The sequence below is a fragment of the Cydia pomonella genome, chromosome 27, assembly GCF_033807575.1.
Source record: "Cydia pomonella isolate Wapato2018A chromosome 27, ilCydPomo1, whole genome shotgun sequence".
Lineage (NCBI taxonomy): Eukaryota > Metazoa > Arthropoda > Insecta > Lepidoptera > Tortricidae > Cydia > Cydia pomonella.
This window is the reverse complement of record NC_084729.1, coordinates 6,281,397-6,309,218: the sequence shown is the minus strand read 5'-3', so window position 1 is coordinate 6,309,218 and position 27,822 is coordinate 6,281,397. Positions and strand designations below refer to the sequence as shown.

At 35.9% G+C, this 27,822-nt stretch overlaps 1 protein-coding gene and 1 non-coding gene across 3 annotated transcripts; both read right to left on the bottom strand.

Annotated features, from left to right (window-relative positions):
• Positions 1 to 1,739: 1,739 nt before the first annotated feature.
• On the bottom strand, positions 1,740 to 23,547 carry LOC133532501 (gelsolin-like). 2 transcript variants are annotated; one of them, XM_061871212.1, is made up of 11 exons: positions 23,410 to 23,547; positions 20,115 to 20,186; positions 12,550 to 12,624; positions 11,503 to 11,695; positions 9,535 to 9,650; positions 7,884 to 8,061; positions 7,010 to 7,110; positions 5,743 to 5,859; positions 5,267 to 5,335; positions 5,090 to 5,152; positions 1,740 to 2,172 (listed from the first exon to the last, which is right to left on the bottom strand). In XM_061871212.1, the coding sequence occupies exons 2-11, from the start codon at positions 20,181 to 20,183 to the stop codon at positions 2,101 to 2,103; spliced, it is 1,053 nt and encodes a 350-aa protein (XP_061727196.1). In that variant the 5' UTR covers positions 20,184 to 20,186; positions 23,410 to 23,547; the 3' UTR covers positions 1,740 to 2,100. The 2 variants fall into 2 exon arrangements, with proteins under 2 accessions (XP_061727196.1, XP_061727195.1); XM_061871211.1 differs by lacking the exon at positions 23,410 to 23,547 and adding an exon at positions 20,373 to 20,565.
• Positions 10,771 to 10,843, bottom strand: Trnav-uac (transfer RNA valine (anticodon UAC)). The gene has a single exon. It is a non-coding gene; the product is annotated as a tRNA-Val (tRNA).
• Positions 23,548 to 27,822: the final 4,275 nt, after the last annotated feature.

The following is a 27,822-nucleotide window of genomic DNA, read 5'->3' as shown; positions in this document are numbered from 1 at the left end:
GAGCAGCTTTCATAATTGGCTACTTGATTATCTTGATTATCCTGAGGATCAAATGTCTATATAGGTAGGACTCATGGCATTTAAATAACACAAAGGTCAGAAATGAGAGTTAAAGTCTGACACTCGCAGTCGACGATATTGTAATGTGACGTCACATTACATTAGTCTGTCCTAAATGTATGGAAGATCAAGAAAATCGCTATTTTGACCCTGAAATATTGCGTTTGTGTATATAGTTGTCTTACAATTTATTTTTTAATAAAATCATAGAGAAATAAGAAGGAATAGAGTACTTACTCCATATATCATTTTTGGTACCAAAATACTTATTATTTTCGCAGTCGACATCTAGCATCGAGTAGCGGAACTCTCAGTACTGCTACTCGACAATAGATATCGCGGCAAACAAAAAGTCAAATGATCAAAGATTTTCCGGTAATATTATAACCAGAGTAACCGGAACTCTATTTTCAACTCCTACGCTTACTCTGGTTATAATATTAGCTGAAAATTGTTGAGCATTAGACTTTTTTCCCGCGATATCTATTGTCGAGTAGCAGTACTGAGAGTTCCGCTACTCGATGCTAGATGTCGACTGCGAATATAATAATCATTTTGGTACCAAAACTGATGTATGGAGTGAGCACTCTATTACTTGTTATTTCTCTATGTTAAAATGTAAGGAATCGAATGGTACCATTTTCTTTTTTCTTTTTGAAAGTAAAAAAAATTATGACATAAAATGTAAGGAATCGAATGGTACCATTTTCTTTTTTCTTTTTGAAAGTAAAAAAAATTATGAAATAAAATGTAAGGAATCGAATGGTACCATTTTCTTTTTTCTTTTTGAAAGTAAAAAAAATATTTTTTTTTGAGACTGGTCGTTCTATTTTCTATCCATTTAGCGAAATTTTGTTATAATATTCAACATGTGTCAAGTACATGTATGAAATGTTCGTAAATTCCGTTTTCGGAAATTATTCAAGATGTCGGAAAAAAAAAGATGTTGGAGCCACGGATGTTCGCGAGGCCTACAGCTTAAAATTGTGACGTTTTCAATTAAAAGGCACCACATTGTCGGTAGTAGATAAGGTTGACTTCAAATTGAAGCTTTATGGAAATAGCGCCTTATTGACTACCGACAATTATATTATCGATTAAAATTTATACTTGACTAGCCTCTAGTTTGCAAACTAAGTACAAAATATCATATGACCGCTTTGCTTTGGTCGCTATTCGGTAAAGGAAAGCATCGTGAGGAAACCGGACTAATCCCAATAAGGCCTAGTTTACCCTCTGGGTTGTAAGGTCAGATGGCAGTCGCTTTCGTAAAAACTAGTGCCTACGCCAATTCTGGGGATTAGTTGTCAACCGGACCCCAGGCTTCCATGAGCCGGGGCAAAAATGCCGGGAAAACGCGAGGAAGATGAAGTGGGACTAGTTTGAAAATATAATGTGTTACAATAAAGTAACGGGCGTCTTTTTTAATTCATTCTTAGGGTTCCGTACCCAAAGGGTCAAATACGGAACCCTATTACTGAGACTTCGCTGTCCGTCCGTCTGTCACCAGGCTGTATCTCATGAACCGTGATAGCTAGACAGTTGAAATTTTCACAGATGATGTATTTCTGTTGCCGCTATAACAAAAAAATACTAAAAACGGAATAAAATGAATATTTAAAGGGGGCTCCCATACAACAAACCCGGTTTTTTTTATTTCTTTAAGAAAACACAGTACATGTAGATTAGGTATTTATTTTGGTGAGAAATATCACATAATAAAATATAGTCAGACCAAGTTAAGTTTACAGCGATTTTGATAGCAAGCTGCTACATGTAGTAGCTGTGCAAGTGTTATTTTAAACTTCTTACCTCTATGAAATTATGACGTTAACTTTTTTGTCTGTGCTATCGAAATAGCTGCCAACTTACCTTGGTCTGACTCTAAAAATCTTTGGCGTAGATGAAGAATTACTAATTACAATAAAAAATGCATTTAAAGACATAATTACTAAATATCATGCAAGTCTATAAAGTTGTCATAACATTTTGAGATTTGTTCTGTGACAATAGAAGTCAAATAAAAAAATATTATGGCGTTTAAGCCCATTCGGGGAAAAATAGTTTAAACGGTGCCGGCTCCCCTCCTTCGGGTACTTTGGACACGTGAATCTGAAAAAAAAAACCAAATAGATATTAACTAAGTATATTGGATATTAGGTATAACTATATTCTGTTTTTTTATTCCGTAGACTAAAATGACATTTCATGTGGTACTAAGAAATGTCATGTCTTACATATGAAACGTCATTTTAGTCTACGGAATAAAAAAAACAGACTCTTATATAGTACTAACTAAACTTGTATTGTAGATACGTAATAGTTTTGTAAATGCATAAATTTGTTATCTGTTACTTTTCTATAGTTTAATATACTTTTCTGCCCTCTGGGCGGAAAACGTGAACTTTGCTCCCGCTGCGCTAAACGAAGTTGCCGCTTTCCGCCATTCCGCCTCCGTCGAGCAGAAAAATTGTATACGCACCACGGGAGGAAACGTAGGACATTCCATCCCGCGTGTTTGCCACCCTCGCCTTGGGCTCGGGTAACAATTTTACACGCGGCACGCAATTTCCTACTTTTCCTCCCTTGGGACACAAATAACTATTCTACACCTAAGATACTGTAAACTGTTTGTTTTTTTTTTTTACTACTGAATAAAAACGATTTTATCTTTAAGCTACTGGATATTTTTTTTTTTTTTAGATATTTCTAATACAAATATGGTAAGTGACCAAAATTCATAAAAACAAAAATATTTACTTTTAATTTATCAAAAAATTTATAGCACTTGTTAGGTATCGAAAACCCCTTTTAGTTTTGATAAACATATCCAACGACAGCCCACACCATAGGCTTGACGTGAAAAAAAAACATTCCCACTTTACGTGTAGTAGTAATTGTGGTATCCATGCCAAATTGTAGTTTTCTAACACTAGCGATCACTGAGAAAAGCCGCGCACGGACAGACAGACAGGGGGATATGGCGAAACTTTAAGGGCTTCTAGTTGACTACGGAACCCTAAAAAAGTGAGGGACCTATGTGTGTGTCTGTCTTACGAAAGTTTTGTTGATTTCACTTTTAGACATAGAAAGACAGAAATTTTTTATTCAACATCACATGAAATGGCAGAGTTAACAGACAGTGACATTTAATACAAATAAGCCTTAAATTTAGACTTAAAAACTAAGAAATTGAGTTGTATATACACCGTGGACACAGATTTTAACCACGCATTCCTGAGGGCATAAGGAGCAAAAAAATTTTTTTTTTTTGCCGAAAAAAAAAATCCTTTTGCGTTTTCTGCACACGACACGTTATTTATTTTTACACCTCGGTGAAAAAAAATCAAACAACGAATAAGTAAAGCTTTTTTTTTTACAGACGAAAATTGCGAGGTTACTTTAAAACTTTAATATCTGTCAGTAGGTATGTCTAAACCAAGTCACATAGTGGCAGCGTCACAGCTAAAACGGCGTTTTTGACTAAGTTATAAAAGAAACAAAATTTCACAGAAATTGTCATTATCTCTAAAACAAGACCGATTTCAGAAAACATTGTATGACATTTTAGTCTCTAAATGCGGTCAAGAATACACCTATGAAATCTGTCGGGTTTAATTGGCCCACGGTGTATAAGGGAGAGATATTCATGAGGGTTAAAAAGGAGCTTGCCTCAGCATAGTGGTTTTTGAGATAATATTATGTTACTTTTATGGTTTTTGAAAGATATTGTCAAGTCTACCAATACCAGCTATGTAATCGGTCCGAAAATGACATGCAAAACGCAGAAAACAATAACTCATTTTACAGGAAATTAAAGAAATGGCTAATTAATAATGCATTTTATGACATCTGAGAATTCTGTGACATTAATTTGAATTTAATTAAATTTTTATATCTTTTGTTATTCCTGTTAATAATCTGACATTGTACAATTAATATGCATTATTTAATTATTAATGATCGAAAATGTATTAATGATGTGTAATCTTATCTTTAAAATGTATTGACGTGTAATTATTCCATGCATATACGAAATACATGAATATGAATATTGTGACTTTTTGTTCCTGCTTCATAAACGCGGTAAGCGTCAATAATAGTAGATAGAACAATGTGCAAAAGGTAATTTTTTTCTATCGATCTACTCGTTCGCCCTAATAGTGTTACCAATCATTATAAGTACTAGTTTTTTATGGCCCACTGCTGAGCATACGTCTCTCTTCGAGTACACCACTAGTTTCGACTGTCCCGAGCCCGAGTTTATCTCACCCAGAAGTGACCGGCAATCTTCTTAATGAGTTTTATAAATAAAATGAAACTGAATATAATTTTTATCTCTTGCCACCATCAATGTGCCTCCTCTTTTTCAGCCGATTGGCATTATCAGGGATGATGGCAAGAGGCCTGATGGGGTGTTCTTAGTTTCTAGGAGCTTAGGACGGATGTTAGTGTGGGATGCTACCTGCGTAGACACACTGTCACCGTCCCACCTCCAACGGGCTAATGTGCCCGCTTTTACATCCATCCGTCAAAAAAAAAAAAAAAATAATCTGTTTATTTCAGTTTTTTGTTGAGGTACAGTCAGCACTCAGTTATAATCTCTATATTTGGAGATTGTGTTAACTAAGTTTAGCCTTAACTAAGTATATAATTAGTCCTGTTGGCAGTTAGTGTTTACATGTTATTATAATACTATTTGTAACAAAATTAATTCAATAAATCAGTGCTTTCTTAAGTGTACTCTTTATTTTATCAGGATTTTTTTTTAGGATTTTTTATTTTTTTATTTTATTTTTTCATTTTAGTCCGTAGCAGCGAAATTTAGAAATGTAATAAATATACTTAAGAGCCTCCATGTCGAGTACCATTTTGTACCATTTGGCGTTAAAACTCTAGGTCCATGGGGTTCCAGCGCGCACAAGGATTTTACAGAAATTGCGAAGTATCTGGTTGACGTAACTGGTGACCGAAGAGCTGGCTAGTTATAGTCCTGTACTACCTCTGTATATATAATAACAGTACTTACCCAAGCGGGGCAGTTGTTATTCTTGAGATACTGTTCTGCTCTGTTCATCGCCTCCATTTTTTCCTGAAATTAAATCAAAAAAAGCTGTAGATTTTGAGAAAACCCTTTAAATATTAAACATGTCTTTGTTCAATTTTTAAACGAAGAAGAAGTTAGGAGATAACATATTAATATTACCTTTTGGTTGGATTTCTTTCCGACCCACACGAAAACGCCGCTGGTATGAGCATCCAGGATATAACACTCCTAAAACAGTAAAAAAAAACCCATTAACTTTATTAAAATATTTAAAACAATAGATAATCAGAATACCTATCTTTTCGCCATCTACACTTTTAGATCATTGGCTCGAAAAGAAATATATAACCAAAACTGGGTCATATAAAAAATATATATTATATTTTTATTATATATATTATATTTTTATACAAACAATTTTATACAAATCTGTAAACGCTTTTTAATAACTATTCCAGAAGTTCGGTTTATTTGTTTTCGTGAAAATCGTAAAATTAGCTTGAAATTCAATTATGAACGTAAATTTTATGTCAATGAATGCAGGAAACTCATAGGCCATTATTGCATCCAGCTGTATAATAATTAATTCTATAATAAAAAGATAAATTAGTAAGCAATCTTTTCATATTACTTACATCGGATTTAAGCTGGTATTTTCCCTTAATCGGCTTGATTTCGGTGGTCTTCATCTGTCCAGATGCATCAGATATTTCAAACAGTTTTACTGCTTTTGCGACCCCGGTTTCAAACTTCTGCAGACATGAAATATTAAAAATGTTAGAGTTCGTCTAAGCTACAGGTGACATTCGGACTGCAGCGTTACTGCTGCGGTATTGACGCGGGAGATTTCACTGTCAATTTCCTTGATAAAGGTGCCATTTCAAGGGTGGCAGCAGCCAACGTCTAAGGCTGAAATGAGACCAGAGTGGCGTCAAGATCTCAAAGCAGGTGTAGACAAACATGACAAGGACTGGTTAGAGAACCTTAGGCAGAAAAGACTCCGTGCTGCTAGACCTCCTCCCTTGGACTCTCGTCATGTCTGTGATTGCTGTGGCAGAAATGCCACTTTGGTATTGGACTCTTCAATCATCGCAGACACAATCAACTTCCACGCATCACCTGATTTTACCCGACGCTGCAAAGATGTCGTGGTCAATGATGATTGAAAGTTCAACGCAACAGTAATGCGGTAACGATATGAAGTAACACGACAACCTTGTCATCTTTACTGGAAAGGATAGGAGTGACGGGCAAATATTACCATGGAAGATTTTTCGCAGTAGACTCAAAATACCATTTAATAAGACGCATTTCATCATCCCCATTGGCAGAAGAATAGGCGAAAGAACATCACACGATCATTTTACCTACACGGATCTCGTTATCCACCGATAGCGAAAAGGGATTGAGACAAATATGACACACCAGACCTTTTAGCTATAAGGAGTACCTCGTTATCCCACTAAGAGATCCCAGAGAAAAGGGACAGAAAATATAACATGTGGTAATATTTGGTATTATTTATGGTTTGCATTTTGATTAAGTAATTTCTATCTCATAGAAAGAGAAACAGATAGAGAATAAAAAATTGAACAAGGAACAAGATTTGCCAGTAGACTCACCTCTTCCCACAAGACAATTCAACTACAAGTAAATACCCCGTCTTCCTCACCATAAGCTGCATGGAGGATGGAGTCCTTGTCTTCCGAACCCAGCGCCGTGAAGAAACTGTTCAGCTCAACACTGGAGTTGGCATCTGTCCCCCCTTAACCACACGTACCTCGTCGTCCCCACCATCAGACATAGGGGTGTCGGAGTCCTTGTCTCCTGAACCCAGCGCCGTGAAGAAACCGTTCAGCTCATCACTGGCGCTGGCATCTGTCCCCTCTAAACCACACGTACCTCGTCATCCCCACCATAAGACGCAGGGGGGACGGAGTCCTTGTCTCCCGAACCCAGCGCAGCAAAGAAGTTGTTCAACTCCTCATCACTGGAGCTGGAATCTGAAACAAAAGAACGGATATAGTGGGTACAGCGTGTGGGTGTACATACATAAGAACAAAGCTCGTTACGCTAGTCGTCGCACCTAACCTGTGACGCTGTCCGATAATTCTCTGACAAAATAGGACAAAAATAGTTCAACGAAAAGGCACACTGAACACTTTTCCTCTCATTTCATATTTCAATAGACGCTATTTGGTCGCAGTTCACCTAACGCACTCCTCGCTTCGCTCGTCGTCGTACCTAGCTTTTAACGATGTCACATGAGAGTTTCCTGACAAATGGTCACAAAAATGTGTCAATTTCAAAGCACCATTTCTTCTCCACCACATAAAATAAAGATCCGATGACCTGCATCGGCCAAGGGGACCGTTACGGGAGGCCGTTATGCTCCTGGGTCCGGAATCCGGATCTGGTTGGCGGCCCTGATGGCCGTATGCCGTTCCTTACTCTTGTTGTCGTTGCCTCTGCCCCCACGTACACGAACACATCGTGATCCTAGATGAAACTTAATACATCGCACACACATATATATAGTAGAAAAGCGCTTTGATAGTAGAAAAGTCAACTCATGGCAGGAAAAAATTCATACCTGAGCCGCAGTTAGAGCAGGTTTCAGTTAGTAGATTCTTTCTCGCTTCGATCGTCGTCGCTCCTAACCTTTGACGTAGTCAATTTACAGTTTTTGTCAAATATAGGACATAAATAGCCCAGCAAAAAAGGTAGTTACACCATTTTTCTCTCATTTCATGAAAAAACTTGGGCATAAACATACCAATGATTTGCACTCGACCCCTCCCGTTATGGTCCTGGTCGCGGATCTGGTTGGCGGCCCTGATGGCCGTGTGCCGCTCCACACTCTTCGCCTCCGCCCCCACGTACACGAACACGTCATGCCCCTTGTCTAGGATAAAGCAGTCGCCGGCGTTCATCTTAGATATGTGGGCTTCCACCTGGAAAAAACATCATTAAATTAAAAATAAATAAAAACCCACTAAATGGCTCGCTATATTCCAAAAATATACAATTTTGTGCCAAAAATGCCTTAAATACATCATTTAGGATAAATGTCGATACTCTTCAAACTATTAAGAACCACCGCAAGCGAACGCGCTCTCATGTAAAAAACTGCAACCGCAAGAGGCAAAAAAAATTCTAAAGTTTTATATTTAGGAAATAATCAACTTCTTTATCATTTAGTCACATATGTTTACTTTTTATAGTACCATACAAATATTTTAAATATAGTGATAATCATGAAATGAAAGCAATTTTATTATTACCATATCCGTTTTTGATGAGTAAATGTTAAACTTACAATGTATTGACATGACACAAAGTTTTGGATTTGTCTCAATTTATGTGATAATTTTCCATCAATTTTTTGTTTAAATTTTATTGCACAATATAACAAATAAAGTACAAATGGCGAACTTAATGCCTAAAGGCATTCTCTACCAGTCAACCATCAGGCTAAACAGAAACAGTAGTACGTGCAGGCATTAAGCATAAAAAAACAGAATAAGTAACTTAAAACAAGTAAAATAGCGATAAATAATATATACTAACGGTAATAAACTTACATAAATATACTATAATTAAATATACATACATATATATTAATTTATGTACCCCCTGCAAAAAATACTATGACTACGATGGACAATTAACCAGAGAGCTTGTTGAAAAAGTGCTTGCGTAACATGCGCTTAAACGAGAGCTTGGTTTGAGCCTGTCTGATGTTGAGTGGGAGATCATTCCAAAGCCGGATCGCCGGAACGGTGAAGGAGTTAGAGACAAAATCAGAACGATGACAAGGAACAGTAAGCTTGAGACTACGGGACTCGCGAAGGGTGCAACCTGTTCGGGCAGTTATAAAATGAAATTTGGATCTGAGATCTGTTGGATCTAATAAAACAGAGTATAGTGTGCACAAAATTCGCAACAGACAGGGAGGCAGTTAAGCCGACGGCGATATGCAGATATGTGGTCATATTTACGGAGTCCGAAAAAAATCTGATGCTATTATAAAGAAGCCGATCTAGTTTGTTCAGAGAAACTTGTGTGATATTCGTGTAGCTTTTCTATTAACAGAGTGTAAATTATCCTATAAATAGGTAGCTGATATGGCTTTACATTTTTGAAATATAAAGCTTTTCAAAAACCGATAAGTGTAAATCATAGCATGATTTTGTTATTTAAGGAATCATTAAAAAATGATTTTTCTCAAAAATGTATATTGCACAAACGTATTCTCAGCGTGATAGAAATAAGAGCGAGTAGAAGATTTACATACAAACATTCTACTTGCTCTATTTTCTTTACATAACAATTTTTAGTAACTGAAGCTAGTAAAAGACATAGATCGTAGCGGCTTCTTGGCAGTGGGTTAGTGTGACTCTTAAGAAACGCCTGTATAAAATTACCTGTGTGACGCGGACATTCTTCTTGCCCTTAATCTGGAACAGGCGCCGCTCGGAACCCTCGTTCGTGGTCACTTTACTGAACCCTGATGCGTGCCCGCCATCCAAATACCTGATCACTGAAAAAAAAGATTTGCACATTTTTTTACCAATATGCATGAATATGCCGTGACAGTTCTATGAAACAAGTATAGAGTAACTATATGATCAGTAAATTTAATTTAAAAATGTAATTAATTATAACAGAAATATATTTACGGATTTTTGATAATCTCACGAACAAGTGTTTATACTAAACTGAACGTACAGAGTAAGCCACATACTCGTATAGTTCTGATCAAGACATAGGAATCATTGTCCTCCACTGGCGAAGGCCAGTAAACTCACCCACGTCATGGGTCGTAAGATGTACAATCATATGGCTTCTCGAGCACACGTTCTACGACCATAAGAAGCTATTTAAGATGCAATTATTTAGGTTAAAATATATATAGTTTAACATTTTAAAATATTGTAGTTACATACTGTGACCTTGACATTTAATTTTATATTATCAATAAATTATTATGATTATGATCAATTTATAATGTTGGTAGGTATACACAGACTGATTCAGAAGACGTGAGCAGGATCTACACTATCATATTTACCAATATTTAAGAAATACATATTAATCATAAATATTTAATATTAATTTTATTTCTTTCCTAAGTTTAATGAAAAAGTATGTTGATGAACAGAACCATATTTACTAATATTTAAAAAATACATATAAATCATAAATATTTAATTTTATTTTATTTCCTTTCTAAGTTTATTGAAAAAGTATGTTGATGAACAGAACCATATTTACCAATATTTAAGAAATACATATAAATCATAAATATTTAATATTAAGTAATTTTATTTCCTTCCTAAGTTTAATGAAAAAGTATGTTGATGAACAGAACTTGAGTGCCATATTTGAATTATCATTTTTAACCCCCGACGCAAAGGGAAGCGGGGGCTTAAAAATAATAGTTATATTATATTCATTATTTTCAATGTCTGACTGTGTGTCTGTCGCATTTCACAAGAGCTACGATATCGAACCGTAAAGTGCCAATTACATTATTGCCTGATATCAAACTGGGCCCGAGAAATAATATTTTACCGTTACACCAAATGTTTCGCGTTGGTACACTATCACAAAATCATAATTTTGTAGAAAAAAGAACTGTGATAAAATTTAAAAATATATGATTCCGGCCAGGATCGAACTGGCGGCCTTCTGCGTGTAAAGCAGATGTGATAACCACTACACCACGGAACCACGTGATAAACTGTGCGAAATTCATGCTCACACGCATTGGATACTTTCACTGTCCACACTGCATTTCCACCCAATTACGTCACAATACAAATGACCTTGGCTCGTGTATGTTGGTTAATATTTTGTTAATTCCGTGCAGCCGGACTTTCAGAACCATGGATTTAAAAAATATATCAATAAAAAAATCTTGTCAGGTCTGAGAGGACATCATCATCATCGTATGGGCAATAACTTAATAAGAGAGTGTATACTTATTTTTGGCACTTTGACCGTGCCGATATTTAATACCTACCTTGAGAGTTCTATGCCGTGTCTGCCCTAAGCTATCGAAAATCGCGTAGGCTTGAAATAGTCCAGAAACCCTGGACTTTTGTGCTGTATATCGTACAAGATGCCAAATTATGTAGAATCTAAAATAATTTCCATAGGTACTACCCGTATCTGCGCTAAGCTATAAGAAACCGCGTATTTCTTACTAGACTTAAAGTAATCCAGAAACACCTGACTCTCATAACCCTGGACCTCTCTGTGCTGTATAACGGCACCGTTAAAACGAGCTCCGTCCAAATTGACAGACAAGATGCCCATATGTAGACACTAAAAACACGTATGTACTATGTCGTGACTGCTTCAGTAATAGGAAACCGCGTATAACTTACTAGGCTTGAAATAGTCCAGGAACACCTGGCTCTCATAACCCTGGACCTCCCTATGCTGTATAGCGGCACCGTTGAACCGGGCCTCGTCCAAGTTGACAGACAAGATGGCCGCCGCGCCCTTCTCGTCCTGCGAGCTCTCGTTGCCCAACCAGAAGTGCACGTCGTAGCTTAGGGACGACGGGATGCCTGATGTCTGTAATGGTATTTGAATGATGGATTTAGGTTTTAAGGTCGATTCAGTCTTACCTAAAGGTTTGTTGAACGGGGTATTTGCTGTAGCTACCAGGCCACAAAGGAATTCATATAGACGAATCTCTTAGTATATTTTTGACTTAAAAACGGTTCACATTACCATAGAGAAAAAAGTACATAGAGTGCTCAATCCATAGACCGGTTTTGGTACCAAAACGCTTATTATTTTCGTAGTCGACATCTAGCATCGAGTAGCGGAATTATCAGTACTGCTACTTGACAATAGATGTTGCGACGAACGAAAAGTCCAATTCTCCAAAATTTTCAGCTAATATTATAACAGGATTAACTGGAACTCTATTTTCAACTTCTCCTGCTTGTAATATTAGGTGTAAATTGTTGAGAAATACAATTTCCATCAGTCGCGACACCCGAGACATCTACTGTCAAGTACTGATAACTCCGCTACTCGATGCTAGATGTCGACTGCGAAAATAATAAGCGTTTTGGTACCAAAACTGATGTATGGAATGTGCACTCTATTTTTACTTTATTTCTCTATGACATTACTGATAGGTCCTCCTTATCTGACATGTATCACTGACCAGCGTTGGACGAACGTTATTTTTTTAATTTTTTTATTTAAATACACAATAAGAAATACACAGAATAATTCTTTTTACATATTTTTTCGCCAAACTGCTTGACAGTTAGAAATGACCATTAACTATTACAAATTTTACCGCAAACTGTAACGGTCCGTTAAGTCCGTTGCCCGTTGTTAATCGAAGTATTATGCAAGTGTAAAAAGGCTAACTTCATTTCATATCATATAAAAAATATCATTCAAAATACCTTTAGAACAATGTAAGAATCGCCGCTGTAAAATTTCCCGTGATTGCTCTGAGCAACGGGTACTGGCTGGAAATTCTGAAAAAAAAAGAATGATAATGGCCAAATGCTTTTTGAATGTAGTTAAAAAGATGTACTTATGGAGTGTGGATTTAAGAGGAGAGAAATCTCTTATGATAGAACTGTTGCAAAAGTGTCCAGCTGTCAGCTATAAATAATAGTCCCATATCTCTCCTTAGTAGCGCTAGAGTAGCTAAGAACCTAGGCGTTATTGACGGAGTGAAGTGTGCTGTCTATGATTTGATTTTTTTGTTCAAGTACTCTAGGTATTGTAGCGCCACCTATTTAAGGTTTTCTGATGACACTTTTTGGTATATGGAGATTTCTTTCCTTACCTCCACCTTCCATAGATGTCCTTATATTTCTCGCGTTGAATGATGATCCATATGTCAGTTCCTTCAAATCTATTATGGCTGTGCTTAATTATATATATACTCGATAGTTATTCTATTTATTTATTTATTTATACAAGGAATTCCAACAGCTATAACTATAAAAGATACATTATAAGATAAAGATAGATTGTTAGAAATGTAAATTAATTGTAAGGAAGATAAACAGCAAAGCATTTGACACCCTTAACCACAGAAAATTATATCAAAAACTACAGGAAAATGGTATACAGGGGCCAGCTCTCAAATGGCTAGAAAGCTATCACACAAACAAGTATAATACAGTTAGTATAGCAGGCGAGCTAAGTGAGATGCTGCAGTCAGTACAAGGTACTGCACAAGGCTCGATAGTTGGTCCAACCGAATATCTAATCTATGTCAATGACACGTGTGACACTCAGGGAGGCATCTGTATACCAATTTGCTGATGACACCTGCCTGATAACAGCTGACGCTATATCACTGAAGCGGAGAGCAGAATGCAGCGCGAATTTGATGCACTATGCAAGTGGTCACACGACCTAGGATTATCTATTAACTACCAGAAAACCAAAGTAATGATTTTCATTCCCCTTACATTAAAACCAACTCGACACCTAAAATAGTCGCAAATGAACACTCCTGCTTATAACTGCATAACTCAAATTCGCGTTGCGACTGCAAACCCTTAGATTTTGTAAAACAACATAAATATCTGGGTTTGATAATTGATGATAATTTTAACTGGAGCCCGCATATTGATAATATATATAAAAAATTAAGAGCAATACTCTGTAACTTAAGCATGCTTAGAAATAAAATGCCATATAATACACTTCGCCTTATATATATGGCCATGGCTAACTCTGTGATAAATTATGGCATATAAAACTTACCTTCAACGCATATACAATATACAATTAAGAATGTTAAAAACCATTGTACCTCTTAAAACAAAATACAAGTATAAACATAACTATGATAAGCTTTTTCAGCAGTGTCGGATAATGAATGTATTTGATAAAGCCAAATTGGCAGTGATATTGGAATATAAACATAACATAGGAAAACTAAATAGGTATAATAGACCGAATAACCTCCGGGCACTTGGTAACTTAAAAAAATTTACCCTTCCCAGGAGTTTTAACATATATGGACAAAGAGTATTGTATAGTTACTTACCAAATATCCTAAATAGTTTTCGTAGCTACGTCATTGATAATATAGAGGCTAAGCCACATAAGATTAAATGTATAACCAAGAAAGCCTTGTTACATTTAAGTCATAATAAATCCATAATGTAGTAAAGAGAAATAAGCATGTAATTAATAAATTTAGATTATAGCCTGCTCGTCTTAGCCAATAATCTAAAACAAATATAGATTAAGTTAGCTTATATGGCTTAACATAGTATCGGAACATGTACTGATGTAAAAAAAAACTTCAGAAAGAAATAAACAATTCAAATTTCTGTTTTTTTTAATTATATGAATAATATTGGAATTTAATTATTATTATTTAATTCTTTATCATATATGTTTATCGTATATAAATATATTTATTAGGTTTAATTAGTATTATAACAAAACATGGAATATTAACAGCGGATGCCTCAATGCAATACTGTGGTAATTGCTGATCAATGACCGTCTTTTTATAGTTTTTATTTAATATTAACAACTAGTATCAAAATATAAATAGGTAGTATGATAGTAAAAGTCGTTTTGCTAAATTATTAGCATTTTGCTAAATTACGGCCCGATCCGAAGAATGAAATACGATAACTATAAGTTCAACCGTGGCAGCATGGTTCCATTTTTATCATTTGTCACTATGCCCGTCACTTTCGCGCTTACATACGTGTTAGAACGTGACAGAAATGGTGACAAATGATAAAGAGTCGACCATCATAGCCCTACTGGTTTAGATAAGTTCTCATTTAGGGTCTCCCCAAACCAGTCGACGCGGAGTCGGCTTTCGCCGAGTGTTTTACACCACACTATTCGCATTTAGCCGATCGACCGTCTCCGCGGTTGGACACCTGCGTTCAGCAGTCTCATCCTCCTTGCGGCCGTAGAGACGCCCGATCGCCTGCGACTTGCTATCGCAACAGTTGTAAAGCGACGGTCGGCTCTCCCGTGCTCCGTCTTGCTGTCGAGACGTCAGACAACACACGTACAGCCGTTGAGTCCGACGAACAGATGTAGGACAGCGGGTGATCGGCAATCGTAAATCTCATTTTTGGAGACTGGTTGTTAGTAACAACCTGAGTTTGAAATTGAACAGACCTGTAAGATTATTTTCCTTGGTAATTGTTACATATTATATAATAACCTGTGATGATGGATATTTTACGTAGACGGGCATGGAAAAAAGGCTTACCAGCATTTTTACCGTCATCGGCTCTGTTCGGCCGTCGTCAGCTATATTCGGCCGTCGAAGACGCTGAACGGCTTCCGCCAGCTCTGACCGGTCCTTATCGTAGGTACTCGGCCGTGATCGGAGCCGTTCAACTCTTTCCGGCACCGTACGGCGGTATGAGGAGATTTATGAATGCGAACGTGTGCGGTAGGCTGCAAACAGCGTCGTACGAATGCGAACAGCTTTACGGCAAAACGCCGTTTTCCCGTCGAAAGACGTCGTTTTGCGTGGGCCGAGCCGATTCACGACTTATTCGCTCTTATTGCGTTGTCATAAAGCTTTTTCCGTACGCGATTTGCCGAAACGGCGTCGACTAGTTTGGGGAGACCCTTAGATGTCGTTTGTATGTCGTTTGTGTGTATTTGTGCGAGGAAGTTACCAGCTCTACGTCTGCTATTTTTGGCTAATTCCTTAAATAGTGTAGACGCGTTTGGACCCCATGGGCCAAGGGTCTAGACGCCAAAAGGTACGAAAACGTATTGTGGGCCGAGACTCCTATATTTGGTATTTTTTTAATTTTTCGGCCGCCTCTGCCGCCGCGCCGCCGGCTATTGCAGTTATGTAGTGCCTTACCGGTTAAATATGGAATGACATCTATATTTGGTATACCTATTTTTTAAATATTGCTTAATAAGTTTTTTTTTAACACTATTTATTGACAATAACAATATACATAATGGATATATACAGATGATTACTATAACTAGCTTATATCTAAAATAGGCCCTTGAGGCATTGTACCAAGGATGCTGGCGGCATTTCCTCGTTGTATCGCAATACTGATACGTTGTGCGAGGAAGCCGCCACTCTTCGGTCACCAGTTACGTCAACCAGACGTTTCGCGATTTCTCCAAAAAACTTGTGCGCGCTGGGACCTTAATAAGTTGCCTAACAGCCTAACACATTAGTGTGATTAAGAGGCTAATTATGGAAAAATAAATAATGAGCATAATGAGTTTGCCCTTGTAATTAATGTTGTTATCGATACTCATTTACAAAATGCCATTAGTGTACTCGTGAGAATGAGTTCGATTGTTAATATTGTTATTTAACTTATTTATTTATTTAATCTTTATTGCACAATACATGAAGGTACAAATGGCGGACTTTTTATTTTATTTTATTTATTAAGTACAACCACATCGTATATATTAGGTACATATGTTACATCACAATAATCTTTAAGTACTTCACCTGATATAATACGACAATTATGGAGTACATAGCATTCTCCAAGCATGATATTGGGAACGACATAAGAACTATGGCGGCTTCCTCGCACAACGTATCAGTATTGCGATACAACGAGGGAATGCCGCCAGCATCCTTGGTACAATGCCTCAAGGGCCTATTTTAGATATAAGCTAGTTATAGTAATCATCTATATATATCCATTATGTATATTGTTATTGTCAATAAATAGATAAAAAGAAAAAAAAAAAAAAAAGAACTATGGTACATTACATTTTATAACATTAAATTTGTAAGACTTATAAAACAATTAACTACTATATGTACATTATTTACAATTTTACAAATAAGTACTAATACTAATATATAATTTAACATAGAATAATTTAAATTTGAAATTTGAAACTAATTATTATTTTTGTTTCGGCAATATCTTAGATTTAAACTTAGTTAATGCCTTAAGGCATTCTCTACCAGTCAACCAATGGGTTAAACCAGAAAGATTAACTAGGTGCAGTGTCTTTTAAAGTAAATGAATTTGTAACCGAGACTATATATGATTGTACTACTATTTTATTGGGACTGGACGGACCATGTACGACGTATGCACCCACAGAGGTGCGCTAAGCTAGCCACGGAGTGGGTGCCAGAACGTAAACGCCGGCATGGTTGGCCTAAGAGGAGATGGCGGGACGACCTGGACGCATTTCTCAGCAACTGGACAGATGTTTCGGAATATTGGAAGTGTAGGGGGGAGGCTATTGCCACAGTGGGCCACTATAAGCTTGTTAGAAAATAGTGGCATTTAAAGCGCCGAGATGTGCCTAAATTAATGTATGCTATTTTTTACCTAGATATGTTACACGATTAGATAGGTAGAGTATGGAGTGCCACTATAAATGTTACACTTTAATAGGAGCTTGGTCTGACCCTAGAAAATTGAATCGAAAATTAAATAAAATGTAAATGTTAACTGGTGACCGAAGAGCTGGCGGCTTCCTCGCACAACGTATCAGTATTGCGATACAACGAGGAAATGCCGCCAGCATCCTTGGTACAATGCCTCAAGGGCCTATTTTAGATATAAGCTAGTTATAGTAATCATCTGTATATATCCATTATGTATATTGTTATTGTCAATAAATAGATTGAATATTTCCAGAGTTCATGTAATATGAAGATAATGATTTTGCTCTGAAGGCTGGTAAATAGAAATTTAAGTAGGGCTCATGATTTAATTTTCTCTCTGCTGTTATTATGTATGTTAGGTTTATAGAACTTAATTTTCTCAAAGAAATTATACATTTCACTTCAGAGATATTTAGCTAATACAGAAATAAATTATAAGTAAGTATAGCGAGTGTGTACTCACTTACAAAGCACTTAACTAAAACTTAAATCTAAATAAAAACGTAAGAAACCCCTTTAGTATAATACTTGCAGATCGTTTAATTACCTATTACCTATACAAACAATAATTAGTTAACTAAGTATAGATAAGGTAAGTTCAAATCAAAGACAATAAAATCAGTGAACAGTGGGTAGGGAAGGATATGTTAACATTATGTTCTTAATAATTAACCTGCCGGTCTATGATTCTTAAGTATGTTAGTAAGTACACTACGTTACTACAAATCCATTTGTATATGTCACTGTTTGTGTTCTAAATAAAAGTTCAACCAATGATGATATTACTTGATAGAAAGAAATTTGCAAAAAACAACAATCAGTGTGGATCTCGTCTCTATCTATAAATATTATAGGACATTAATTACACAAATTGACTAAGTCCCACAGTAAGCTCAATAAGGCTTGTGTTGAGGGTACTTAGACAACGATATAATTATATAATATATAAATATTTATAAATACTTAAATACATAGAAAACTCGCATGACCCAGGAACAAATATCCATGCTCATCACACGAATAAATGCCCTTACCAGGATTTGAACCCGGGACCATCGGCTTCATAGGCAGGGTCACTACCCACGAGGCCAGACCGGTCGTCAAAATCTATAGATATAATATGTAAATATAATCGAATAAATAAATTAAACGCATACCTACTTACTCGTAAATATGCCCATAATAATATTATTTTGTTAAAATATAAATATTTGGTTGATTGCAATACATCATGTCCACTTTTCGCTTTATTTCAAGATAGGTATTTCCTTTTAGTAACTAAGTGTGATAAGGAAATTATTAAAATACATTTATTTAACATGATTATCAGAAATCGTTTTCCTCCTTAACAACTTTACTGTTTCATTAAATGTTTTTTTTAGAAATGTTTATATCTACTGAATGAAATTACTTGCATATTTTAAAATAAGACAAAATATTAGAAATCAATCAGTTAAAAAATTATTTTTTTAATTATATGGCGGTTTGGCGGAAGAATAGAATGGTTTATTTAAAATAAAAAAACCTTATTAAGATTTAACTGATATCCTGCGGCCCCACACTAGGCTATGCCTGTCACGTGGCAGCTAGATTCAGTTAGAAAAAAGTAGTAAGATGTAAAAGTAACACACGATAATGCTACTCAAAGAAAATAGGGACCACTAATAATTTTGATAATTACAGGAAAACTAAATTTCATGTTTTTTTAATATGTGAAACAATTGACTACCTACTACTTATTTAATTTTTATAAGTCTTTAAAACAACCAAAGCCCTGTTTTACTATACTTTGAAAAAATACAGGATGTTTTGTGAACCTTTGGCTATATGTTACTAACTAGCTTTTTTATGTATGGCAAACCTTGGCTATTTGGTGATACATAGTTATTCGGTGATAGTCAGTTTTATTGTCTTTTAGCCAAGTTACTTGGTAATTTTATGACTTGGAACCATATTACACCACATTAGCCACATTCGTGCTATTTCTTAGACATTGTTTTAAGCAAAAAAATTACAGGGCAACTCGGCTAAAAGACAATAAAACAGACTATCACTGAATAACCAAGTATCACCGAATAGCCCAGGTTTGCCCTACGTAAAAAAGCTAGTTAGTAACATATAGCCAAAGATGAGGTTCACAAAACATCCTGTATTTTTTCAAAGTGTAGTAAAACAGGGCTTTGGTTGTTTTAAAGGCTTATAAAAATTAAATAAGTAGTAGGTAGTCAATTGTTTCACATATTTAAAAAAACATGAAAGTTAGTTTTCATGTAATTATCAAAATTATTAGTGGCCTCTATTTTCTTTTGAGTAGCATTATCGTGTGTTGTGAAATGTTTATTTATAATTACTACCTGACAGCCGCTAAGCTTAAATGGGATTGGGCCGGGCATATCTGCCGTATGCCAAACGACTTGTGGGCCAAGCAATCTACCGAGTGGACAGTGGACACCAAACATAGTGCGGCGTCACGGCAGACCTCGCAGGAGGTGGCAGCACGATCTTAACGTCTTTCGGAAAGAATAGACCGGGACGCGGAAGAAGCGATGGAAGAAAGAGAGGGAGGTCTTTGCCCAGCAGTGGGACAAAACAGGCTAATAAATAAATAATATTTACCTCGATCCTCCATATTTCTAGTCCCTCCTTTTTTCCACAATTATTGAATGCAGCGTGGGGTTCCGGCATTTCCTGAATTCAGATTTTTTTTATCAATACTTTCTTAAACAACAATAAACACAAAAAAAAATACAACAATACAAAAAAGGAGCTTCAGATGTTAACAATATTAAGTTTATATCCTGGGTCCAAGGTCAATTTTACATAACTACTCTATCACACATAAAAAAATATATTTTAAGTCGAAAAATAACAAACCTCAATATCTGCCATTTTGCACGGATATTTTGTACTAATTTTTTGGATGCAACTAAGTATGTATATAAAACTAAATATACAACTCCCTCGACACAGGTCAGTAACTAACTAAATGCACTCCATGGTTATTATTACGTTTTATACCTTATCATAAGTACCGTCCTCCAACTGTCAACCGAATTTGAACCTTATTTCAAAGTTATTATGATGCCAAAAACGGTCATTAAGTTAAGAGTGGTAGTAGGTACGAACTTCAGCTTGATAAGTTAAAATGTTTGAACATGTGCATATCAACTATTCGGGAAAATCAGAGTTTACATATAGGCATAATTAACCTGCAATTAATACAATATTAATAATGGATATATACAGAGGATTACTATAACTAGCTTAAATCTGAAATAGGCCCTTGAGGTATTGTACCAAGAATGCTGGCGGCATTTCCTCGTTGTATCGCCATGCTGATACGTTATGCGAGGAGTCCGCCAGCTGTTCGGTCACCAGTTACGTCAACCAGACGCTTCACGATTTCTGCAAAGAACTTGTGCGCGCTGGGACCCCATGGACCTAGAGTTTCAACTTGGTTTCAACGCCAAATGGTAAAAAATGGTACTCTCTACAACACGCATAAAAACTGTACTGTGGAAAATTAGTTTAAACTGCGCGAAAACAGTACATGAGAATATATAGAACAGTAACTTGAGAGAAGAGGACCGCTATATTCCGTACAAACGTAGTCCCCATTTTCTTCTCTGTATTTATATTATGGAAAATCTTTTTACATGATTTGATGTAGGTATAATAAAATAAAAATAAAAATAACTATAGTTGTGCCCTCTCGGTCGCCTTTTTAGGGTTCCGTAGTCAACTAGGAACCCTTATAGTTTCGCCATGTCCGTCTGTCTGTCTGTCTGTCTCCGTGGTCGTTAGTGCTAGAAAGCTGAAATTTGGCATGGATACATAAATCAATAAAGCCGACAAAGTCGTATAATAAAATCTAAAAAAATATTTTGGGAGGTCCCCTTTACGTAAAGTGGGGGTGAAATTTCTTTTCGCTTCAACACTACAGTGTGGGGTATCGTTAGAAAGGTCTTTCAAAACTAATAGGGGTCTTCAATACACATTTTTTTATAAAATGAATATGTTCGGTGATAATCGCCCGAAAGAAAAAAAAATGTGTCCCCCCCCTCTAACTTTTGAACCATAGGTCCAAAAAATATGAATAAAATCGTGGAAGTAGAGCTTAAATAAATAAATAAATAAATAAAATAAAAATAAAAATCTTTTATTTCGTGTAACAAGAGACACATATCTTCTTAAACTAACTAAAGCTAACTAAAAATCTAAATTTCTAAATTTTAAAAATCTTAATTTATTAAAGGGCTTCACCATTTGACAGTACTAGTGGGAGTGTAATCTTCCACAGTGTGATAAATATACACAATCCACCCTCTCGGCTATCATCTTCAGAATGATGTTGGGACTGCCCCGCACCCGACGCATCAGGGATGCGGTGCGCCCGCGCATTACCGTGTGAAAGCAATTTACGCGCGCCGCAGCGAACATACCTGACGCGCTACAGAAACGGGGCAGTCCCATCAACACCCTGAATGCGTTATTGTATTGTACACGGAGGGCCCCATAAGCCCGTTGCGTATACTGCGCCCACAGGCAGCAGGTATAGAGGGAAGTGCAGAAAGCTCTGAATAATGTTGCTTTCACCTTAAGAAAGACATTATATGAAAACTGTTGCGGACATGATCTGTTTAGCTGTTTTTGAGTTATTACAAAAAGTTTACCCTTCATAGTAAAGAGACGTACATCCATAGTTCATCCCTTGGTTAACAATCTACTATACTTTAAGCTCCATTTTAGCTTATTGTGACGGAAAAGTAACTACGGAGCCCTACTCTGAGCATGGCCCGACATGCTCTTGGCCGGTTTTTATTATTATTATAAGAGTTAGGAGCGAAGAAATATTTTCTATAATATTAATACCTACTCAGAGAGGAAAATGGGGACTACCTATGTATGGATAAGCGGTCACGCGCGGACATTCACTTAGCATAGTGAGGCCAACATTTTGCGCCGTGGTAGCCTTGGTTAATACAGAGCAAAATAGCCTTTGTTCACACACACATGGGCCATTCTCTGAGAATGCCTGTAATTGCGTCTAATTGCCACGACTCTTTTCATTCATTTTGTATGTCGCGGCAATAAGACCGCAGATATTTTTTGTGAATAACCCACCTATGCAATTTTATAAAGCACATAGACAATATGTTAACGGCACCAATCATGGGACATTTAAGAGATATTTTGGAGTATTTTTGATATTTCAACGATACCTGCAAAATTTCTACCGCTTTATGCGTTAAATTAAAAGTTGAATGTCTTATTCGTCCTTTATGTTTTCTATGTATTGAATGAAAGATGCTGCAATTGGTTTCAATATTATTAACAAATTAAAACTATGTTTTTTTCTCCAGTCATGGAATGTATGGCGCCATTGATTTTCAAACTAACAAATATCAATGAAAAATATAACTTAAGCAGCTCTATTGCTCTTGTTTATGGTAAAATGTTGCCAGAGTTTAAAACTGTTGGTAAATACTTGTTTAACAGGATTTTTCTAAACCATCCCATTACTGGTGCCAGTCCCATCATAAGCAGGGGTGTTTACATAGAATAAAATTTTGTACCTCTATTGTCTATGTGCACAGTGTCACTAACCGACGACCGGTTTGGCTTAGTGGGTAGTGACCCTGCCTACGAAGCTGATGGTCCCGGGTTCAAATCCTGGTACGGGCATTTGTTCGTGTGATGAGCATGGATATTTGTTCCTGAGTCATGGGTGTTTTCTATGTATTTATATATTATATATATCGTTGTCTAAGTACCCTCAACACAAGCCTTATCGAGCTTACTGTGGGACTTAGTCAATTTGTGTAAAATGTCCTATAAATATTTATTTATTTATTTATTTAGTGTATGGCGTGCAAACTTAAATCGATAAAATAGGAAAGAATTAACTTACAGAAATATTATCTTGCTGCGTTATTTAAACTGTAGAAGATAGTAAACAACAAACAACTGGTTTCCTCCACGTCTTTTGACTCACTAAATAGCAAATGGCCTACCAGTTGAATATGAACTGGGTTTTTTCGAACGATTAAATGAGTAATCTTTTCCTGATTAAAATGTATTTTTTAAATTAGGTTCTTTTCCGCGTTATTAGGTTTAATGTTAATATCATCATTATTTAGATATACTTTAAAGAATAATAATTAAACATTCTTCTTCTTCCTACCTTATGGGAGCCTGGGGTCCGCTTGACAACTAATCCCGAGAATCGGCGTAGGAACTTTATATAAAATAGTCACTATTAAAGTCACTCCACAATAATAATTAAACATTGTCAGTTGAAATTAATAATGTAATAGGTAAGATTGTTATATATTTATGCGCGTTTTTTTTATTTAGTAGATACTGGAGACTGTGTTCGTTATCCAGCGGGACTATACCTGTCGCATCGCCTATGACATTATTAATTTTTTTTTTCACCATACTTGCTCGAAAAATAACTTAATTCATGCAGGTATACTATATATTATATGTGGGAGTTATGGATTGTGAAAAAATCTATAACTCCCTCGGGAGTTATAGCTTATTGCATTAGAATATTGCAAACGAGGTAGTTAGATGCATGACAGCCGCAGGCTGGAGTGCATTAAGACTCGAGTTCAAATTTCACTTACCCCCCTCGTTGCACAAAATTTAAATTGCGCTAAATTTAAATAATAATAAATATAATAATAGACGAAACTAATTTTGTACCATTTGGCGTTGAAACTCTAGGTCCATGGGGTCCCAGCGCGCACAAATTTTTTGGAGAAATCGCGAAACGTCTGGTCGACGTAACTGGTGACCGAAGAGCTGGCGGCTTCCTCGCACAACGTATCAGTATTGCGATACAACGAGGAAATGCCGCCAGCATCCTTGGTACAATGCCTCAAGGGCCTATTTTAGATATAAGCTAGTTATAGTAATCATCTGTATATATCCATTATGTATATTGTTATTGCTCATGTGGATTAATAAACGAAATATATTAAATTTTTAACGTATTTTTATTAGTAAAATGTTACAGTTCTAAATAAAATATATTGTTTGGTTTTGTGTTTATTCTGTGCTAGACTTCTTTTATTGCATCTGGAACACCTACTGACATAACATTTTTTTTTAAATTCTGCTACCTAAAGGTTGTCTGGAAGAGATCGCTTTTTAGCGATAAGACCGCCTGTTGTTTACCTCTTCTTTATGTGTTGTATTATTTGTACTGTTTCTGTATTGAGGTGTGCAATAAAGTATATTTGTATTGTATTGTATTGTAAAATAATGTGCTATACTTCCAAAAAATGTCTACAAACATTTTATGTGACAATTTCTCCAAATAAATATAAATTGTCATAGGGATCATTATAAATGCTCGCTTGTCGCTTAAAAAAAACTGAGTCATCAAACAAAAAAACAGACAAGCCAACAAACCTCGTGAGGAAACACCTTTTATGACAATGATGACAAACACATAGGAAATACCTACCGACTTCATTCATAATATAACAATGACTCACACGACTATAGGCTGCAGCTGTCAGTTGGAGAATAGCTAGCGGTAAGCACACACACAGCTACATATAGTACATACACTACATAAATAGATGTGACTGTATTTAAAAAATTGATAAAGAAATTAAAAAACTTATAGGGAGCGTGCATGAACTGCAGGAGGCAGCACAGGAGCCGTCAGATTTTTGGCGCGAGGCGTAAATGTGATGTATATTGTTCCGATGTAGCCCACAAGAAAACACGTGACGTGTAAATGTACATGTTTATGGTTCCGATTCAGGCCACAAGATGGCATACCCTCCAACGCGTACGGTCTCTTATACTGTTTTTTTATTAGGTATCTATTTATTCAATACCATTAAAGAGAAAGTAAAATTTTGACTGAGCAAATATTAAAAATAAATAATTAAGTACTGACAAATAGATACTTAAAAATGTACTTATACTAAAAACTAAACTACAAAACTTAAAACCTAGATCTAAAAAAAAAATACTAGTCTTAAAATAAAATACTAAAAACTATCCCCCCTGCGGCATGGTACCGTAGATGCTAGCAGCATTTCCTCGCTGTATCGAAATACTAATTCTTTGAGCGAGGAAGCTGCCAGCTCTGCGGTCACCGGTGACGTCTCTAATCCTATTAGATAAGTAGTTCCTTAAACAGGTTAAGGGCGCTCGGACCCCACGGACCAAGGGTCTCGACACTAAATGGTATGAAATTGTATTCGGCGCCGAGACCCCTATATTTAGTCTTTTTAGGGTTCCGTAGCCCTTATAGTTTCGCCATGTCCGTCTGTCTGTCTGTCTGTCCGAGGCTTTGCTCCGTGGTCGTTAGTGCTAGAAAGATGAAATTTGGCATGGACATATAAATCAATAAAACCGACAAAGGTGTACAATAAAATCTTAATTTTTTTTGTGTTCCTCGCCTACACGTACAGTGGGGGTGATTTTTAGGGTTCCGTAGCCAAATGGCAAAAAACGGAACCCTTATAGATTCGTCATGTCCGTCTGTCTGTCCGATTCTGTCACAGCCACTTTTTTCCGAAACTATAAGAGCTGTACTGTTCAAACTTAGTAAGTGGATGTATTCTATGAACCGCATTAAGATTTTCACACAAAAATAGAAAAAAAACAATAAATTTTGGGGGTTCCCCATACTTAGAACTGAAACTCAAAAAATCTTTTTTCATCAAACCCATACGTGTGGGGTATCTATGGATAGGTCTTCAAAAATGATATTGAGGTTTCTAATATCATTTTTTTCTAAAATGAATAGTTTGCGCGAGAGACACTTCCAAAGTGAAAAAAAGTGTGTCCCCCCCCCCCCGTAACTTCTAAAATAACAGAATGAAAAATCTAAAAAAAATATATGATATACATTGCTATGTAAACTTTCACCGAAAATTGGTTTGAACGAGATCTAGTAAGTAGTTTTTTTTAATACGTCATGAAATTTAAAAAAAAAAATTTTTTTCATCATACCCATACGTGTGGGGTATCTATGGATAGGTCTTCAAAAATGATATTAAGGTTTCTAATATCATTTTTTTCTAAACTGAATAGTTTGCGCGAGAGAACCTTCCAAAGTGAAAAAAAGTGTGTGTCCCCCCCCGTAACTTCTAAAATAACAGAATGAAAAATCTAAAAAAAATATATGATATACATTGCTATGTAAACTTCCACCGAAAATTGGTTTGAACGAGATCTAGTAAGTAGTTTTTTTTTAATACGTCATGAAATTAAAAAAAAAAAAAAATTTTCATCATACCCATACGTGTGGGGTATCTATGGATAGGTCTTCAAAAATGATATTAAGGTTTCTAATATCATTTTTCTCTAAACTGAATAGTTTGCGCGAGAGAACCTTCCAAAGTGAAAAAAAGTGTGTGTCCCCCCCTGTAACTTCTAAAATAACAGAATGAAAAATCTAAAAAAAATATATGATATACATTACCATGCAAACTTCCACCGAAAATTGGTTTGAACGAGATCTAGTGAGTAGTTTTTTTTTAATACGTCATAAAATTTTAAAAAAATTTTTTTCATCAAACATATGCGTGTGGGGTATCTATTGATAGGTCTTCAAAAATGATATTTAGGTTCCTAATATCATTTTTTTCTAAACTGAATAGTTTGCGCGAGAGACACTTCCAAAGTGGTAAAATGTGTGTCCAAAGTGGTAAAATGTTGAACAACATCTAGTAAGAAGATTTTTTTTTAATACGTCTTAAATTGTACGGAACCCTTCATGCGCGAGTCCGACTCGCACTTGGCCGCTTTTTTTTTGCTTACGCCATACAGTGTGGGGTATCATTGGAAAGGTATTTCAAAACTAATACGGATCTTAAACAAACATTTTTTGATAAAGTGAATATAATCGGAGATAATCGCTCCGAAAGAAAAAAAATGTGTCCCCCCCTCTAACTTTTGAACCATAGGGTCCATAGGTCCAAAAAATATGAAAAAAATCGTGGAAGTAGAGAAAGACATTAAATGAAAACTATAGCGGACATGGTCAGTTTAGCTGTATTTGAGTTAGGTATCGCAAACAGTTTCCCCTTCATAGTAAAAAGACGTACATCCACAGTTAACCGCTATTACGACATTAAATGGGTTGTTAAAATTATTCGGCATTATTCAGGTAAAAATTTACTTATTTTACTCATTCTATTTTTATTTAATATTTAAGTTGTCTAAAACAATTTCATTGGCTGTATGAGTAAAGCCGTTGACTATTGGCAGTTTTAGAACGAAAGAGTAAAAATTAAAAAGTAAGTTGCAATCCCTCTAATTTTATATTCATATTCGTTTATTGCACTCA

Bases quoted from the DNA above. Each gene is read 5' to 3' on its own strand.
- LOC133532501 (XM_061871211.1), bottom strand. The intron at 8,062-9,534 runs GTAATTTTATAC...TGTTTTTTCCAG, and splicing joins AGAATGTCCGCGTCACACAG to GTGGAAGCCCACATATCTAA. The intron at 2,173-5,089 runs GTAAGTACTGTT...TTTTTTTTTCAG, and splicing joins ATAACAACTGCCCCGCTTGG to ATTCACGTGTCCAAAGTACC.